The 18066-nt window shown below is 40.5% G+C and overlaps 1 protein-coding gene and 1 long non-coding RNA gene across 3 annotated transcripts in view; one reads left to right on the forward strand and one right to left on the reverse strand.

Moving 5' to 3' along the window:
• Positions 1 to 272: 272 nt before the first annotated feature.
• Positions 273 to 15994, forward strand: LOC124275004. Its single transcript, XR_006898165.1, has 4 exons — positions 273 to 284; positions 5655 to 5660; positions 7706 to 7709; positions 15481 to 15994. It is a non-coding gene; the product is annotated as an uncharacterized LOC124275004 (long non-coding RNA).
• Positions 3973 to 18066, reverse strand: part of LOC124274989 (zinc finger protein 37-like) — a 93873-nt gene continuing 79779 nt past the window's right edge. Inside the window, exon 2 of one of the 2 annotated variants that reach the window (XM_046710384.1) lies at positions 3973 to 4663. In XM_046710384.1, the coding sequence (XP_046566340.1) occupies positions 4287 to 4663 (377 nt within the window). In that variant the 3' untranslated portion in view covers positions 3973 to 4286. Of the gene's footprint in view, positions 4664 to 16546; positions 17138 to 18066 lie in introns of those variants that run through there. The other variant, XM_046710383.1, reaches the window with a different exon arrangement.

Here is an 18066-nt window from a genome sequence, read left to right on the forward strand (position 1 = left end):
GTGCAGATGCACCAGAAGATTGACGTGTTCGGGAAGTGGTACAGGATCTGGATCGTCCAGTTCTTGTAGATTGACGAACCACCCTCTGGCCGGCCAATAGGGCGCGACCAAAAGCAGTGTCATCCGCTGAGTCGTGCGTAGTTTCAGTAGTATGCATGGAAGTAGGGCCACTGGTGGAAACGCGTACGCGTAGGTCGTCCCAAGGAATGGCTAGAGCGTCAAGACCCCAGGCCAGAGGGTCTGGAATCGGAGACACGAACAGAGGCAACTGGTGGTTGAAAGGAGTGGCTAACAGATCCACTGTCGGAATCATCAACGGAAAGCAGATGGTCTGGAACACCTGTGGATGTAGTTTCCACTGTCGGAGAGGGACGAAGTGGCCGGGACAGAGAATCCGCAATCACGTTCTTCACTCCTGGAATATGATTGGCTCGAACGGAGATGTCAAGATTGTCCACCAGGTCGAAGAACTGTTGTGTCCACTGCAGGAGTTGAGGAGACCCTGTTGACCCCATCCAGTTGATGTGCCACACTATCGCTGCATTGTCCGACCAGACCATGAGAGAGGTCGATCGTAGAATCTCTTGCCAGTGAGTGATGGAAAAAATCACTGCCCTGAGCTCTAGAATGTTGATGTGGTAAGCGCGATATGCGAGAGACCACCGCCCTGCCACCTGCTGATCGAGAAGGTGAGCCCCCACCCGTGTAGAGATGCGTCCACGTACAGGTGGTGAGTTGCGACGAATGGCCTTAAGCAGACTCCGCCGCAGACGTTCAACTCTTCCATCCACCAGAGGAGATGGGGATACTGTTTCCCTCAGTATATGCTGTGCAGAACTTCATCTCTTGGGCTTACCTGGAACCTGTGATTGTGGTTTGGTTTTAGGTTTGTCAACAACATACAGGTAGGTTTTACCAGTGTGTTGACCTACATCGTGTCAAGCTTCCCTCCCATGATGAGCTACAGGCAGTTATGTAACTGTAATATTTTTCAAGGCTGCGTCAGGAAATGAACACATTTTACAGAAAAAAAAGTTCATAAGGCCAGACCAATTTTATTTTTTGTTTTACAGATTTTTGTACTCAGAAAACCTAAAGGCAGGAGGCAAAAAAAATAAAGGAAAAAATCACCAGTCAAAGCAAAACCCACATGAGTTTTTCAAAGGCATTGTTTTTCAAGTTCACACTCGCTGAGGTGCTCGAAGCACTGATTTCTAATACAAATATTGTTAGATAATTCAGTTTAAAGTCTCTGAGAACAGTGTGTCCAACAAACTGCCTTGTGTAGTCGAAGTCTCGTTCCTGTATATCTAAACATTATTAGTTTATTTTTCGAGTGGGGACATTTTAAAAAAAAAAATTTTCTTATTGTTGAAAAGATACGACCAGCGGATCCGTAAGACAAGAATTAAAATTTGTCTGGCCTCAACCAAGTCACTGAATCTGACCAACCTGTCCCTGATTGAGGCTGCTGTAGATCAAGAGGGCGATTGTAGGGCACAATGGTGCTGTGATAAGGCGTGTGCCTATCATGCTGAAGGCCCAGGTTTGATCCCCGGTGGAGGAACCTAGGTTCGGGACCCGAGGTGGGCACATTTGCATAGTATCCTTGAACAAGATACTTAGATCCACATTGTCTCAGTTCACCCAGCTGTACCCGTGGTACCCGTGAGGATGTGCTGGCAATGTGAGTGTTAGTTCATTGCGCCTAACAGGCAGCATGGCTGTATGATCCCCAGGGAGTTGAAAAAGTATCGGAAAGTATGATGGTGTACCATGACCGGGGATAGTGATGTACGTAGCGCCGTGAGCAGGCAATGTGCCTGGATATGAGCGCCATATAAGCGGACTATTACTATTACTATTACTAAAAGTGTTTTGCTGCACTGCATCCATGCTAATAATCATACTGAATAATAGGAAGTTGGCATATATGCTAGTGGTGGTCCAATTAATTGAAATAATCGAAGATTGGTCGCAATGACAAAATGACCAAGCAATCGATCATGTTTTCTCATAATCGAACACAAACAATTTTGGACCACTTGTTTGCAATAACAATATTTTTCAAAAGGTTGATTTTGTCTCTACATTGCATAAGCACTACAAGCTCGTTCCAAGTCATGATTAAATTTATCTTAACAACTCCAGGAAATGTATGTTCCTAACACACTAGTCATCCTTTAAAGATGTGAAATACTTGATTTTTTGTGCATTAACAAACATAACCAGGACAATTTGATAAATGATGCTAACCAATTATTTTCGATGATTGATCGGTTGTAATGAACCAATCATCAATTATGAGATTTACACCAATTCCCAACAGTAATATATACCTTAACCTTATTTTGAAATTGTTCAAATCAGGTCTCTTTGAGCTCATCACACAATAATACTTCCTCTCAGCCATAAAGCACAACACAACAGCATCTAAATGTATGTTTATTTGATATCGGTCCAGTGATCACTCAGAATTACTTGTTACAATCTGTATCAAGCTAAAATTATCAATGTCATAGATTTTCACAAGTTCCCTTCATACTACAGATGAAACTGTATGAGTGTCAGGCATGAGTACTGTAAGCACCTGGTGTTCTGACTTCATCTCAGACTGTCAAATGTACTGTAAGCACCTGGTGTTCTGACTTCATCTCAGACTGTCAAATGTACTGTAAGCACATGGTGTTCTGACTTCATCTCAGACTGTCAAATGTACTGTAAGCACGTGGTGTTCTGACTTCATCTCATTGTGTCAAATGTACTGTAAGCACATGGTGTTCTGACTTCATCTCAGACTGTCAAATGTACTGTGAGCACCTGGTGTTCTAACCTCATATGAGACTGAGATGTACTGTAAGCACGTGGTGTTCTGATCTCATCTCAGACTGTCAAATGTACTGTAAGCACGTGGTGTTCTGACTTCATCTCATTGTGTCAAATGTACTGTAAGCACATGGTGTTCTGACTTCATCTCAGACTGTCAAATGTACTGTGAGCACCTGGTGTTCTAACCTCATATGAGACTGAGATGTACTGTAAGCACGTGGTGTTCTGATCTCATCTCAGACTGTCAAATGTACTGTAAGCATCTGGTGTTCTGACTTCATCTCAGACTGTCAAATGTACTGTAAGCATCTGGTGTTCTGACTTCATCTCAGACTGTCAAATGTACTGTAAGCACGCTGGTGTTCTGACTTCATCTCAGACTGTCAAATGTACTGTAAGCACCTGGTGTTCTGACTTCATCTCAGACTGTCAAATGTACTGTAAGCACATGGTGTTCTGACTTCATCTCAGACTGTCAAATGTACTGTAAGCACCTGGTGTTCTGACTTCATCTCAGACTGTCAAATGTACTGTAAGCACCTGGTGTTCTGACTTCATCTCAGTGTGTCACATGTACTGTAAGCACATGGTGTTCTGACTTCATCTCAGACTGTCAAATGTACTGTAAGCACCTGGTGTTCTGATCTCATCTCAGACTGTCAAATGTACTGCAAGCACCTGGTGTTCTGACTTCATCTCAGACTGTCAAATGTACTGTAAGCACGTGGTGTTCTGACTTCATCTCAGTGTGTCAAATGTACTGTAAGCACATGGTGTTCTGACTTCATCTCAGACTGTCAAATGTACTGTAAGCACCTGTGTTCTGACTTGTGTGTCTGACTTCATCTCAGACTGTCAAATGTACTGTAAGCACCTGGTGTTCTGACTTCATCTCAGACTGTCAAATGTACTGTAAGCACATGGTGTTCTGACTTCATCTCAGACTGTCAAATGTACTGTGAGCACCTGGTGTTCTGACTTCATCTCAGACTGTCAAATGTACTGCAAGCACGTGGTGTTCTGACTTCATCTCAGTGTGTCACATGTACTGTAAGCACATGGTGTTCTGACTTCATCTCAGACTGTCAAATGTACTGTGAGCACCTGGTGTTCTGATTTCATCTCAGACTGTCAAATGTACTGTGAGCACCTGGTGTTCTGACTTCATCTCATTGTGTCAAATGTACTGCAAGCACCTGGTGTTCTGACTTCATCTCAGTGTGTCAAATGTACTGCAAGCACCTGGTGTTCTGACTTCATCTCAGACTGTCAAATGTACTGTGAGCACCTGGTGTTCTGACTTCATCTCAGACTGTCAAATGTAATGTAAGCACATGGTGTTCCGATATCATCTCAGAGTGTCGGATGTACTGTAAGCACCTGGTGTTCAGAGCCCACACAACTCCTGACAGTGTTCTGAAACTCCTTGCAGCACATGCCTCTCAAATGATACAACTTCATGTCCAATCCCCATAGACTACCCCACCCAGCTCCTGACAGTGTTCTGAATGATAAGTTCTGTAATGTACCCTGAGACTGCTCTCATACACAAACTCCTTGCAGCACATGTCACACTGAAACGGCTTGATGTTTGCATGACTGTTCATGTGAGCAATATAATGCTGCTTGTGCAGGAACTTCTTGTGGCAGACGTCACAACTGTACCGCGTCCGGGCCTCATGCTTGAAGCGGATGTGTTGACGCAGGTTGGAGCGGGAGGTGTAGGCGGAGCCACAAATGGTGCAGGTGTGGCGCCTGGCTGGGGTAGACTGGGAGAACATCCGTAGCTGGTCACCGTCCTGCAAGTGAGAGTCGATGCCTGCCACATTGGAACCTGAAAATTGAACAATTCACTTTTAAATGATCTTCATAAAATATATATATATATTTAAGGAATGCTTGTACAGAAAATATATGTGTATATTCTGAAATGACATACACTATGAGTTAGACTTTTTGTAATATTTGGCAAAGTAGCCACAAAAATCAAAGTTTGTTCTTGTAAATGTGACCAATTGATGTCATATCTTATTATTCTAAAGAATCAATCAAGTTATTTGGTAATTCAGGCCACATAGCCTATGGTACAGTTGTAAAATAAAAGTATATTTAGGTCACATATCCAGAGTGTTACATCGCTGTCAGTCACATTTTGAATGACTTGCATAAATATACAGCTATCAAGCATAGAACATTAACATCACTGGAGTAAAGGTCACATGCAACGTAAAACACAACTTTGCAGATTCTGATACCCTTCGGTACGGACTTACAGTAACAAATTATCAAAAATGCCAGTTCAACTTATGAAGTTGTAAAATTAACGCGATGACCCCCTGCAAAATCGGTGTTCAAATGATTCACTAAATTCACCCCAGCTGGGGTGAAAAGTGGTTCAACAGCTGTGCTGCACTGCACTGCACTGTGCTGGCGCAATGCACACTGAATAGGTTTGCGCAGCATGGCAGCGACATTTCAAGACGGAAAACCTTCGCTGGCGGTGAATACTCAGAGTAGGCTTTGATGTGAGCTATTTTTCAAATGTTTTGTTCATATTTCACAGGCGCGAGCTTTATATATGTTCTGACAGTAGATTACCAATTTAACTGTTAATATAATTACATTTGACTATTTCACCACACGTTCTTCTTACGAGTCACTTTTTCAGTTCGATACTTAACAGCAACGTCATTATTTAGCATTGTCAGAATGTCTAACTGTGATATTCGATTCGTTTATTACGGTTATCTGTACAGATAATTGGTACAATGACATCGGTGTTGGTATTGGTACAGGTTTGCAGACATGGTGGCAGTGGAATAGAGGTAAAGGTGAAGGTAAAGGAGGATGTACAATTACTGTTTACTAATTAATTTCTTTTCTTCATAAACGAGCCTTATATAAATATTTCCCTAAATTACACAACGCTTTAACATTAATAGTGCAAAGTAGTTGAATAAGTTTAAATACCGATGGACATTTTAATATAAAGTGTAGTTCATCTTCAATATCATCTTTACACATTTGACATTTTCGATTTACAAGATTTATGTTTTCATACCTACCAGATTCTATTGCTAAATTATGGGTACTGAGTCTGAATTTAGATAAGCACTTCCTATAAAGATATGGAATAGATTTACATAAATAATATTGAAGTGTACACTGGTTAATAATATTTTTATAAATTACACATTTCAATGAGTTGGACAGCTGACTAAAGATTCACTGAATAGCCTGGCCATTTTTTCTTTGTTTTATAGCTATTAGATACAATGTAATCTAGTGGTAATTCCTGCCTTAACCACATTTCACTTAATCCAATATTCGACAAAATACATTTCACCTGATATGCCACGGGTCTCCACTTCCTCATACAAATACTCATAACAACCCCGTAAAATGCTATTTTCAGACACCAGAAGCTTACACCAATATTTAATCATGCTATATTGCCTTTTAAATGCGAGCGGATAACGAACGGTCTAATTCGGAACAAACCATGGAATTACATGTTGATTTCTGAACTCCTAATAACCTTTTACAAAACTCCAAATGCAACCTTTCAATGTTTACGCCTTTGTCATATACCCATATAGATGTGCCTCTGTCACAGACAAAACTCAATGTCTGTTTTATTGACACCTATGTGTCTGCCTGCCTGTCTGCTAATGACAATATGCAATACAAAACTTTGATCACTGACCACATGAAATTTGAACTTAACACCTATCAGGCTATATACCATAAACAAAACGCAGTGATTTATGGCTCGTGCATCCGAGTTCTATCTCTGTCACATTATGTAATTAATTAACACAGACAGGCAGGTGTGACACTTGTACACATGACATGTTATGATGTCTGTTGATTTCAAAATGTTACACAAAAATTGAGCATGTATTTACAAAACGCAACATCTCTATACGCACACAAAGTGCCCTGAGGGTATCAGCAAATGAACCAGCCAATGAAAGTCTTCGTTACCCGTATCCCGGGTACACTTAAGAGGGAAGTAAACCTGCTCTGACTGGGTTCGTCATCCTGTATGCTTCATTTCATGAGTGATCCCAAGTACACTGACTGACTGACTGACTGAGTTTAGTTTTCGCGCTTTTAGCAATATTCCAGCAATATTACGCTGTAACGAGGTAAGACACCAGAAATGGGCTTAACACATTGTGCCCATTTGTCTTCTAAAATGAAGGTCACAGTTTTACACACCCGGTGGCATATTTAACGCTTTGACCACTAGTTGTGAAGTGATATTCGAAATCCCAAGTACAAAATATTGCACTTTTGACTTGCGACAGTTATTCTTATAAGACATTTTTATTTGATATTTCATAATCAGCAATGTATATTATATGTCATGAATCATAGTGACAATTGTGTTTTAATTATGTTTGTATCTGGAGCTGCAATATAACCACAGACAAACCCATTTATTCATTAACCTGTGCTGTGCTGTCTCCATCCATTCTCGAACACCTGGCTGTCCAATATTCTCTGCACTCCTCCTTAGTGACAAACAGTGAACTGTCTCAATATGTTTAATGATAGTTTGTTAAACAACTTTTTATTTTTAGGACAAAATTCTGCACAAACCTCACAGAGTGGGTATGATGTTTTGATTCAGCAGATCAGCAATATCATTGAGTATTTTATGTTTATTGGTTTTCAGTGTAGATGTGGGGAATCAATTCATCGGCGTCCGCTGCATAGAGCTCTGGTTACAAACAGACTATAAGCAAGGATGAGCTTGAAGGAATCCTTGAATGGGTGACCCTGTTTGGCATCTTGACTCCTGAGAGTTTCTAGGACATCAGTAATGCCCCACAACGAAACACATGGAATGCATTTGGTCTCACCTTAGGCAAGTGAGTTTGTTCAAAATTGCCTAAAAATTCACCCAACAGAAAAATGGGTACCCGGTGGGATAAGTCATGTGACTATAACCCTCTAGCGCCTCACAGGCAGCTTAGGTTATCCGGGGTAATAATAATCAGATTGTAACCAAAGTTGTAGCGCTTTGAGCATGCGCTAGTGCATGGAGTCTATTGCTCTACAAATACACTGTATTATTATTATTATAAGTGAATGCTACCCCAAAGCCCTGAATCTGGGAGGAAGGGTGGGTGAAACTGGTGAGACCTGTTAAGCAGTTGGGTGAAACCACCTGGTGTGGTGAAACAGGATATAAAGTTGTGTTTAGGATTATACAGCAAGATGACTGACTGAGTTTGGTTTTATGCCGCTTTTAGCAATATCAAGGCTGGGGACACCAGAAATGGGCTTCACACATTGTACCCATGTGGGGATTCAAACCCGGGTCTTCGGCGTGACGAGCCAAAGCTTTAACCACTAGGCTACCCCACCGCCCCTACAGCAAGATGAATGTGTGTATGTGTGTGTTTGAACTTATCCAGACTCGAGCTGATTTGACAGTGCCGGCCTTCTGAGATACCATGCTTCAGTTTAACATGGATTCCCCACTGACACATTGTAATGACCCGGAACCAGCCAGTCCATATTTCATCCCTGTAATGCTGAGTGCCAGCCAAGGTTACAGAACTGATGTCTCCTGGCATGATGTTGCCTGGGGATCCAACCATTGTTCTGCCACTCCATCCACAGGGCCACTAACTGTGTGAGAGTTATGTGAGAACTGAGAGTCATGTGAGAACTGTGCGAGGGTCACGTGAGAACTGAGAGTCATGTGACAACTGTGTGAGAGTTATGTGAAAACTGAGAGTCATGTGACAACTGTGTGAGAGTTATGTGAGAACTGTGTGACAGTTATGTGAGAAATGAGAGTCATGTGACAACTGTGTTAGAGTTATGTGAGATCTGAGAGTCATGTGACAACTGTGTGAGAGTTATGTGAGAACTGAGAGTCATGTGACAACTGTGTTAGAGTTATGTGAGATCTGAGAGTCATGTGACAACTGTGTGAGAGTTGTGTCAGAATTATGAGCAGGTCATGTGTGAACTGAGTCATGTGACAACTGTGTGAGAGTTATGTGAGAACTGAGAGTCATGTGACAACAGTGTGAGAGTTATGTGTGAACTGAGTCATGTGACAACTGTGTGAGAGTTATGTGAGAACTGAGAGTCATGTGACAACTGTGTTAGAGTTATGTGAGAACTGAGAGTCATGTGACAACTGTGTTAGAGTTATGTGAGAACTGAGAGTCATGTGACAACTGTGTTAGAGTTATGTGAGAACTGAGAGTCATGTGACAACTGTGTTAGAGTTATGTGAGATCTGAGAGTCATGTGACAACTGTGTTAGAGTTATGTGAGAACTGAGAGTCATGTGACAACTGTGTAAGAGTTGTGTCAGAATTATGAGCAGGTCATGTGTGAACTGAGTCATGTGACAACTGTGTGAGAGTTATGTGAGAACTGAGAGTCATGTGACAACTGTGTGAGAGTTATGTGAGAACTACATGAGAGTCATGTGCGAATTGTGTGGGAGTAATGTGAGAAAGTCATGTGAGAACCAGGACGTGAGAACTGGGAGTAATGTGAGAACCATGTGAGAACTGCATGAGAGTCATATGATAATTGTGTGAGTGAGAGCCATGTGAGAAGTGAGTCATGTGATAATTGTGTGAGTGAGAGTCATGTGAGAAGTGAGAGCCATGTGAGAAGTGAGAGTCATGTGATAATTGTGTGAGTGAGAGTCATGTGAGAAGTGAGAGTCATATGATAACTGTGTGAGTGAGAGTCATGTGAGAAGTGAGAGTCATGTGATAATTGTGTGAGTGAGAGTCATGTGAGAAGTGAGAGTCATATGATAACTGTGTGAGTGAGAGTCATGTGAGAAGTGAGAGTCATGTGATAATTGTGTGAGTGAGAGCCATGTGAGAAGTGAGAGTCATGTGATAATTGTGTGAGTGAGAGCCATGTGAGAAGTGAGAGTCATGTGAGAAGTGAGATTCATGTGAGAAATGAGAGTCATGTGAGAAGTGAGAGTCATGTGATAATCCTGTGAGATATGTGTGGATCCAGAAAACACAAACAAGAAAATAAACACCTCAAGAAAATTGAAACATACAAATAAAAAACAAAACTGTTTCATATAAAAACCTTTATTGTGTATCTACATATGTGTGATTTGTTTTGCAGCATACATTTAACATAAAAAGGATTCTTCCCAATTACTAACATCATGACAATGAATAGTTTCAAAGGAAACAGTATCTGGATCCTTTGTCATGATCACATGAATAATACTTTCTTGAAGTCAGATATTAATCCACAGTAATGAGAAATAGGCTGTCAATCATGGATGAAATAAAGCGATATCTCTCACCAAGAAGGAAGCAATATTTGGACTAAAATGTGAAAATTGAACAATAATCATGATTCCTTCACAATCATTTCTGCTTTCTAAACTGAACATACATCAATAAACATGAACTGTCAGAATGATAGAAGGCTGCTTGAGAAATGTATAGCTTTTGAAAATTGAAAAAACTATTTAAATATGTGTTTTAGATAAAACTGATTCTTTTAAGTTACAGAATAGAACTAATAACAGCTTGTTAGGAACAAAACAGGTTCTGGCTAAAATCATCAAATATTACATATATCAGGAAACATATTCTGTTTGTGTCTCATGTCGAGAACAATTTATTTTCTTGTTTGATTTAATCTAAGGATTGTTTACCAAAAAATTAAAGAGTCTTAAAATTCTGCTTTTGACTAAAAATATGCATCTTAGCATTGTTTTGTCTGTGTTTGAGATTGCTGATCAGATTACCATCTTTGTCTAGTTTGGCCTCATATCTCTTGGCACAAAGACATGGAAAATCTGTAAAACAACAGAAAACAGTAGAGATTTGTCCTGATTGTCTTTAAGCATTATTTTGCAGCCTCCCAAAAACCCAAGATGACACAAAACTAGTATGTACAAAGACTTTTTGCATGACCAATGTGCAAAGATTACAAACTTAAGGATAGCTTGTGTCTGCACTTCGACTTTTGCGTAACACAAACAGTTTAGCAGTGGCTACATTCAGGCATAAAACTGGGGATTATTCTGCAGAAACATATAACAGATTATATACAGAAACACAATAAAACCCATCATCAACTTGAACTCAGAATTTGAAAAGTTTTGTTTTGGTGCTCCAGTTCATCTCTAAACCCAGCAAGTAAGTTTTGAAACCATACAACATTGTCATACTTGATGATCTCATGCCAAAATACTCACAACAATCTGATATGATTTTTGTAGCCATTTCGCTATTATAAAATTATATTTTAAATATATTTATCTGTAAATAAAGCTAAAAAAAAGCTAAAGCAGCCATGACATATATGAAACCATGTCGCATATATGTCCTTGTAAATGGCATTATAGAGAAACAGAAAAGTTTTACACCGACTCGCTTTTTTGTTGGAGAATTTATGTTTTAGTCAGAAAGTGAAACATCTCAAAGTCGAGTGGGTGAGTTTGTTTTAAGCTGTAAAATAATATTTGAGCAGTGGTCACAAGAAATGGGCTTCACACATTGTGGGGACTAGAACCTGGGTCTTCAGCATGGCAAGTGAACGCTTTAACCACTTGGCTATCCAAGTGCCCTATCAAAATGGAACAAGTGAAGGATATTGCATTCAAACAATTTTATGAATTTTTCTTGTTTCTGAGGACGGTTGCTATGGGAACCTGACACAGAGAGCTACCAGCAGCCATAATGTACAGCAATCTTTGCATCAACAGACATCAACCTGGTCGGTTCTAGTTTACAGTCAGATGTATAAGACTTGGTGGTAAATGTGAACAAAACATAATGTACAGCAATCTTTGCATCAACAGACATCAACCTGGTCGGTTCTACTTTACAGTCAGATGTATAAGACTTGGTGGTGAATGTGAACAAAACATAATGTACAGCAATCTTTGCATCAACAGACATCAACCTGGTTGGTTCTAGTTTACAGTCAGATGTATAAGACTTGGAGGTAAATGTGAACAAAACATAATGTACAGCAATCTTTGCATCAACAGACATCAACCTGGTCGGTCCTAGTTTACAGCCCGATATATAGGACATGGTGGTAAATGTGAACCAATTATCACACACACAAGACCAAGAATCAACAGATCAATTGCAACACCAGTCCATTCACCCATATCAGTTGTTCTAGTTTACAGCCCGATATATAGGACATGGTGGTAAATGTGAACCAATTATCACACACACAAGACCAAGAATCAACAGATCAATTGCAACACTGGTCCATTCACCCATATCAGTTGTTCTAGTTTACAGCCCGATATATAGGACATGGTGGTAAATGTGAACCAATTATCACACACACAAGACCAAGAATCAACAGATCAATTGCAACACCAGTCCATTCACCCATATCAGTTGTTCTAGTTTACAGCCCGATATATAGGACATGGTGGTAAATGTGAACCAATTATCACACACACAAGACCAAGAATCAACAGATCAATTGCAACACTGGTCCATTCACCCATATCAGTTGTTCTAGTTTACAGCCCGATATATAGGACATGGTGGTAAATGTGAACCAATTATCACACACACAAGACCAAGAATCAACAGATCAATTGCAACACCAGTCCATTCACCCATATCAGTTGTTCTAGTTTACAGTCAGATATATAGGACATGGTGGTAAATATGAACCAATTATCACACACACAAGACCAAGAATCAACAGATCAATTGCAACACTGGTCCATTCACCCATATCAGTTGTTCTAGTTTACAGCCCGATATATAGGACATGGTGGTAAATGTGAACCAATTATCACACACACAAGACCAAGAATCAACAGATCAATTGCAACACCAGTCCATTCACCCATATCAGTTGTTCTAGTTTACAGCCCGATATATAGGACATGGTGGTAAATGTGAACCAATTATCACACACACAAGACCAAGAATCAACAGATCAATTGCAACACCAGTCCATTCACCCATATCAGTTGTTCTAGTTTACAGCCCGATATATAGGACATGGTGGTAAATGTGAACCAATTATCACACACACAAGACCAAGAATCAACAGATCAATTGCAACACTGGTCCATTCACCCATATCAGTTGTTCTAGTTTACAGCCCGATATATAGGACATGGTGGTAAATGTGAACCAATTATCACACACACAAGACCAAGAATCAACAGATCAATTGCAACACCAGTCCATTCACCCATATCAGTTGTTCTAGTTTACAGCCCTGATATATAGGACATGGTGGTAAATGTGAACCAATTATCACACACACAAGACCAAGAATCAACAGATCAATTGCAACACTGGTCCATTCACCCATATCAGTTGTTCTAGTTTACAGCCCGATATATAGGACATGGTGGTAAATGTGAACCAGTTATCACACACACAAGACCAAGAATCAACAGATCAATTGCAACACCAGTCCATTCACTCATATCAGTTGTTCTAGTTTACAGTCAGATATATAGGACATGGTGGTAAATATGAACCAATTATCACACACACAAGACCAAGAATCAACAGATCAATTGCAACACTGGTCCATTCACCCATATCAGTTGTTCTAGTTTACAGTCCGATATATAGGACATGGTGGTAAATGTGAACCAATTATCACACACACAAGACCAAGAATCAACAGATCAATTGCAACACCAGTCCATTCACCCATATCAGTTGTTCTAGTTTACAGCCCGATATATAGGACATGGTGGTAAATGTGAACCAATTATCACACACACAAGACCAAGAATCAACAGATCAATTGCAACACCAGTCCATTCACCCATATCAGTTGTTCTAGTTTACAGCCCGATATATAGGACATGGTGGTAAATGTGAACCAATTATCACACACACAAGACCAAGAATCAACAGATCAATTGCAACACCAGTCCATTCACCCATATCAGTTGTTCTAGTTTACAGCCCGATATATAGGACATGGTGGTAAATGTGAACCAATTATCACACACAAGACCAAGAATCAACAGATCAATTGCAACACCAGTCCATTCACCCATATCAGTTGTTCTAGTTTACAGCCCGATATATAGGACATGGTGGTAAATGTGAACCAATTATCACACACACAAGACCAAGAATCAACAGATCAATTGCAACACCAGTCCATTCACTCATATCAGTTGTTCTAGTTTACAGTCAGATATATAGGACATGGTGGTAAATATGAACCAATTATCACACACACAAGACCAAGAATCAACAGATCAATTGCAACACTGGTCCATTCACCCATATCAGTTGTTCTAGTTTACAGCCCGATATATAGGACATGGTGGTAAATGTGAACCAATTATCACACACACAAGACCAAGAATCAACAGATCAATTGCAACACCAGTCCATTCACCCATATCAGTTGTTCTAGTTTACAGCCCGATATATAGGACATGGTGGTAAATGTGAACCAATTATCACACACACAAGACCAAGAATCAACAGATCAATTGCAACACCAGTCCATTCACCCATATCAGTTGTTCTAGTTTACAGCCCGATATATAGGACATGGTGGTAAATGTGAACCAATTATCACACACACAAGACCAAGAATCAACAGATCAATTGCAACACCAGTCCATTCACCCATATCAGTTGTTCTAGTTTACAGCCCGATATATAGGACATGGTGGTAAATGTGAACCAATTATCACACACACAAGACCAAGAATCAACAGATCAATTGCAACACCAGTCCATTCACCCATATCAGTTGTTCTAGTTTACAGCCCGATATATAGGACATGGTGGTAAATGTGAACCAATTATCACACACACAAGACCAAGAATCAACAGATCAATTGCAACACCAGTCCATTCACCCATATCAGTTGTTCTAGTTTACAGCCCGATATATAGGACATGGTGGTAAATGTGAACCAATTATCACACACACAAGACCAAGAATCAACAGATCAATTGCAACACTGGTCCATTCACTCATATCAGTTGTTCTAGTTTACAGCCCGATATATAGGACATGGTGGTAAATGTGAACCAATTATCACACACACAAGACCAAGAATCAACAGATCAATTGCAACACTGATCCATTCACTCATATCAGTTGTTCTAGTTTACAGCCCGATATATAGGACATGGTGGTAAATGTGAACCAATTATCACACACACAAGACCAAGAATCAACAGATCAATTGCAACACTGGTCCATTCACCCATATCAGTTGTTCTAGTTTACAGCCCGATATATAGGACATGGTGGTAAATGTGAACCAATTATCACACACACAAGACCAAGAATCAACAGATCAATTGCAACACCAGTCCATTCACCCATATCAGTTGTTCTAGTTTACAGCCCGATATATAGGACATGGTGGTAAATGTGAACCAATTATCACACACACAAGACCAAGAATCAACAGATCAATTGCAACACCAGTCCATTCACCCATATCAGTTGATCTAGTTTACAGTCAGATATATAGGATGTGGTGGTAAATGTGAACCAATTATCACACACACAAGACCAAGAATCAACAGATCAATTGCAACACTGGTCCATTCACTCATATCAGTTGTTCTAGTTTACAGTCAGATATATAGGACATGGTGGTAAATGTGAACCATTTATCACACAAATGAACAATATCAGTGTATGAAATAAGGCCTGTCCGACCGCCCGAGATGGGCTACATTTCTGACATACTGTCTCAATTTACAGCCAGCCAGCCTGATTGTCTGGTAAAAACTGTAGATGTTTCATACATCTGAGTAAATTCACCAGATCTTGGTGTCTGGTCTGGTTATATCCATTTTGGGCTGGTAACAACTTTTTGAAGTTGCCAGCCCTGATGTGTGCCTGGTATTTTTTGGCTTATTTCATACACTGCCAATATCAACACTGGTCCATCCAGTCATATCTGTTGGTCTTGTTTAGAGCCCGATATATCAGACATGGTGGTAAATGTGAACCAGTAATCCCACACCTTAACACCAACAGATCAATGTCCGAACTGGTCCATCCAGTCATATCAGTTGTTCTTGTTTAGAGCCCGATATATCGGACATGGTGGTAAATGTGAACCAGTCATCCCACACCTTAACACCAACAGATCAATGTCCGAACTGGTCCATCCAGTCATATCAGTTGTTCTTGTTTAGAGCCCGATATATCGACATGGTGGTAAATGTGAACCAGTAATCCCACACCTTAACACCAACAGATCAATGTCCTAACTGGTCCATCCAGTCATATCAGTTGTTCTTGTTTAGAGCCCGATATATCGGACATGGTGGTAAATGTGAACCAGTCATCCCACACCTTAACACCAACAGATCAATGTCCGAACTGGTCCATCCAGTCATATCAGTTGTTCTTGTTTAGAGCCCGATATATCGGACATGGTGGTTAATGTGAACCAGTCATCCCACACCTTAACACCAACAGATCAATGTCCGAACTGGTCCATCCAGTCATATCAGTTGTTCTTGTTTAGAGCCCGATATATCGGACATGGTGGTAAATGTGAACCAGTCATCCCACACCTTAACACCAACAGATCAATGTCCGAACTGGTCCATCCAGTCATATCAGTTGTTCTTGTTTAGAGCCCGATATATCGGACATGGTGGTAAATGTGAACCAGTCATCCCACACCTTAACACCAACAGATCAATGTCCGAACTGGTCCATCCAGTCATATCAGTTGTTCTTGTTTAGAGCCCGATATATCAGACATGGTGGTAAATGTGAACCAGTCATCCCACACCTTAACACCAACAGATCAATGTCCGAACTGGTCCATCCAGTCATATCAGTTGTTCTTGTTTAGAGCCCGATATATCGGACATGGTGGTAAATGTGAACCAGTCATCCCACACCTTAACACCAACAGATCAATGTCCGAACTAGTCCATCCAGTCATATCAGTTGTTCTTGTTTAGAGCCTGATATATTGGACATGTCACCCTATGTCTGAGGATGCTTGGTTTATACTTGTAAGTCCGCCCACAGATGCAAGTGTGAACGATCTTGTCGTGGACAGCTGTCTTGTGGAAACTGAGAGTGGTGTGACTTGAGAACGTCTGCTCACACTGACGACACTTGTAAAGACCTTTCCCCATCTTTCTTGCGGACCTGGGTGAGTGGCCCGTGTTTCTGGGTTTGGATGCGGGACTGGTACCAAGGTTACGATAGAAGCTCTGAAGGAAGTCGAAAGGCCCAGCCTCACCGGCTACAAGGTGCCCCTGAACTCCTCCCAGAAACTGCTGTCCTTGAGACTGACTGAAAGCATCTGAACTTGCGTCACCTGAAAGCAACAAAAATGTCATTCAATTTCAGTCAGTCTCCCGCTAAGGCAGGTCCAATTCTTTTTTTTGAGGAATCAAAATATTTTCAACATCTACATATAAAGGCAACAAAACCTGTTCTATATTCCTAAGAAATGTCTGTCAAAAGCAGAGACAACTGTAGAATTTTGACTTTATCATGAGCGTGTGTTAATGAATCAGCATCAAATAGCAATGGTAATGTGTGAAAAGGTGATTGTATCCTGCCCCACCAGTGTCAACATCACAAACACATGCAAAGGCATGACAATATGTGAGTTTTGGTAGCATGACAGATTGTCAATAATCAGATCTGGTCTACAGTAATTATTTTGTATGATGACACAATCAACTAGTCCATGTTGTTTTTAGTCCTTGTGATAAGCATCTGTGGCCCAGCATGTTGAGATGTTTCAGTATTTGGGGATCAGAAAATGGGTGCTATAATGATCACATGCTTGGACATTTTAACATTTCAGACATTAGGCTAATGCTGTCAGTCCATTAGGAATATAGATTCCACGATCGGAGAGACTGGGTTAGTATGGTGTGTCATTAGGGTTAATATAAATTGGTATCGGGAGCTATCAATTTGTAAATGGGACTATTTGGGGTTTTTGAACAGTGACTAATTACAGATGCCACAAGAATGTTCCTTTTCTCAGTATTTATTTGTAAATTGGATTTGTAAACCAACTCTGGAAATGCCGAAAATATGTTTCATATGGTGACCTGGAATGTGTGATGATGTCTGGATGAGGCAAACCACTGAACAGGTGCTTGATGACATGCCAGGCCCGAACTCACAGTTGACCTTCCAGGCGGTCACTCATCCACATTGTGGACAACCAGTCTGCATTAAAACCTTGTGAAGATCACTTTGTGGAGAAGTGCCTCAGCTTCTATACAA

Source organism: Haliotis rubra, unplaced genomic scaffold (assembly GCF_003918875.1).
Source record: "Haliotis rubra isolate DU_JTF1 unplaced genomic scaffold, ASM391887v1 Scf197, whole genome shotgun sequence".
In the NCBI taxonomy this organism is placed as follows: domain Eukaryota; kingdom Metazoa; phylum Mollusca; class Gastropoda; order Lepetellida; family Haliotidae; genus Haliotis; species Haliotis rubra.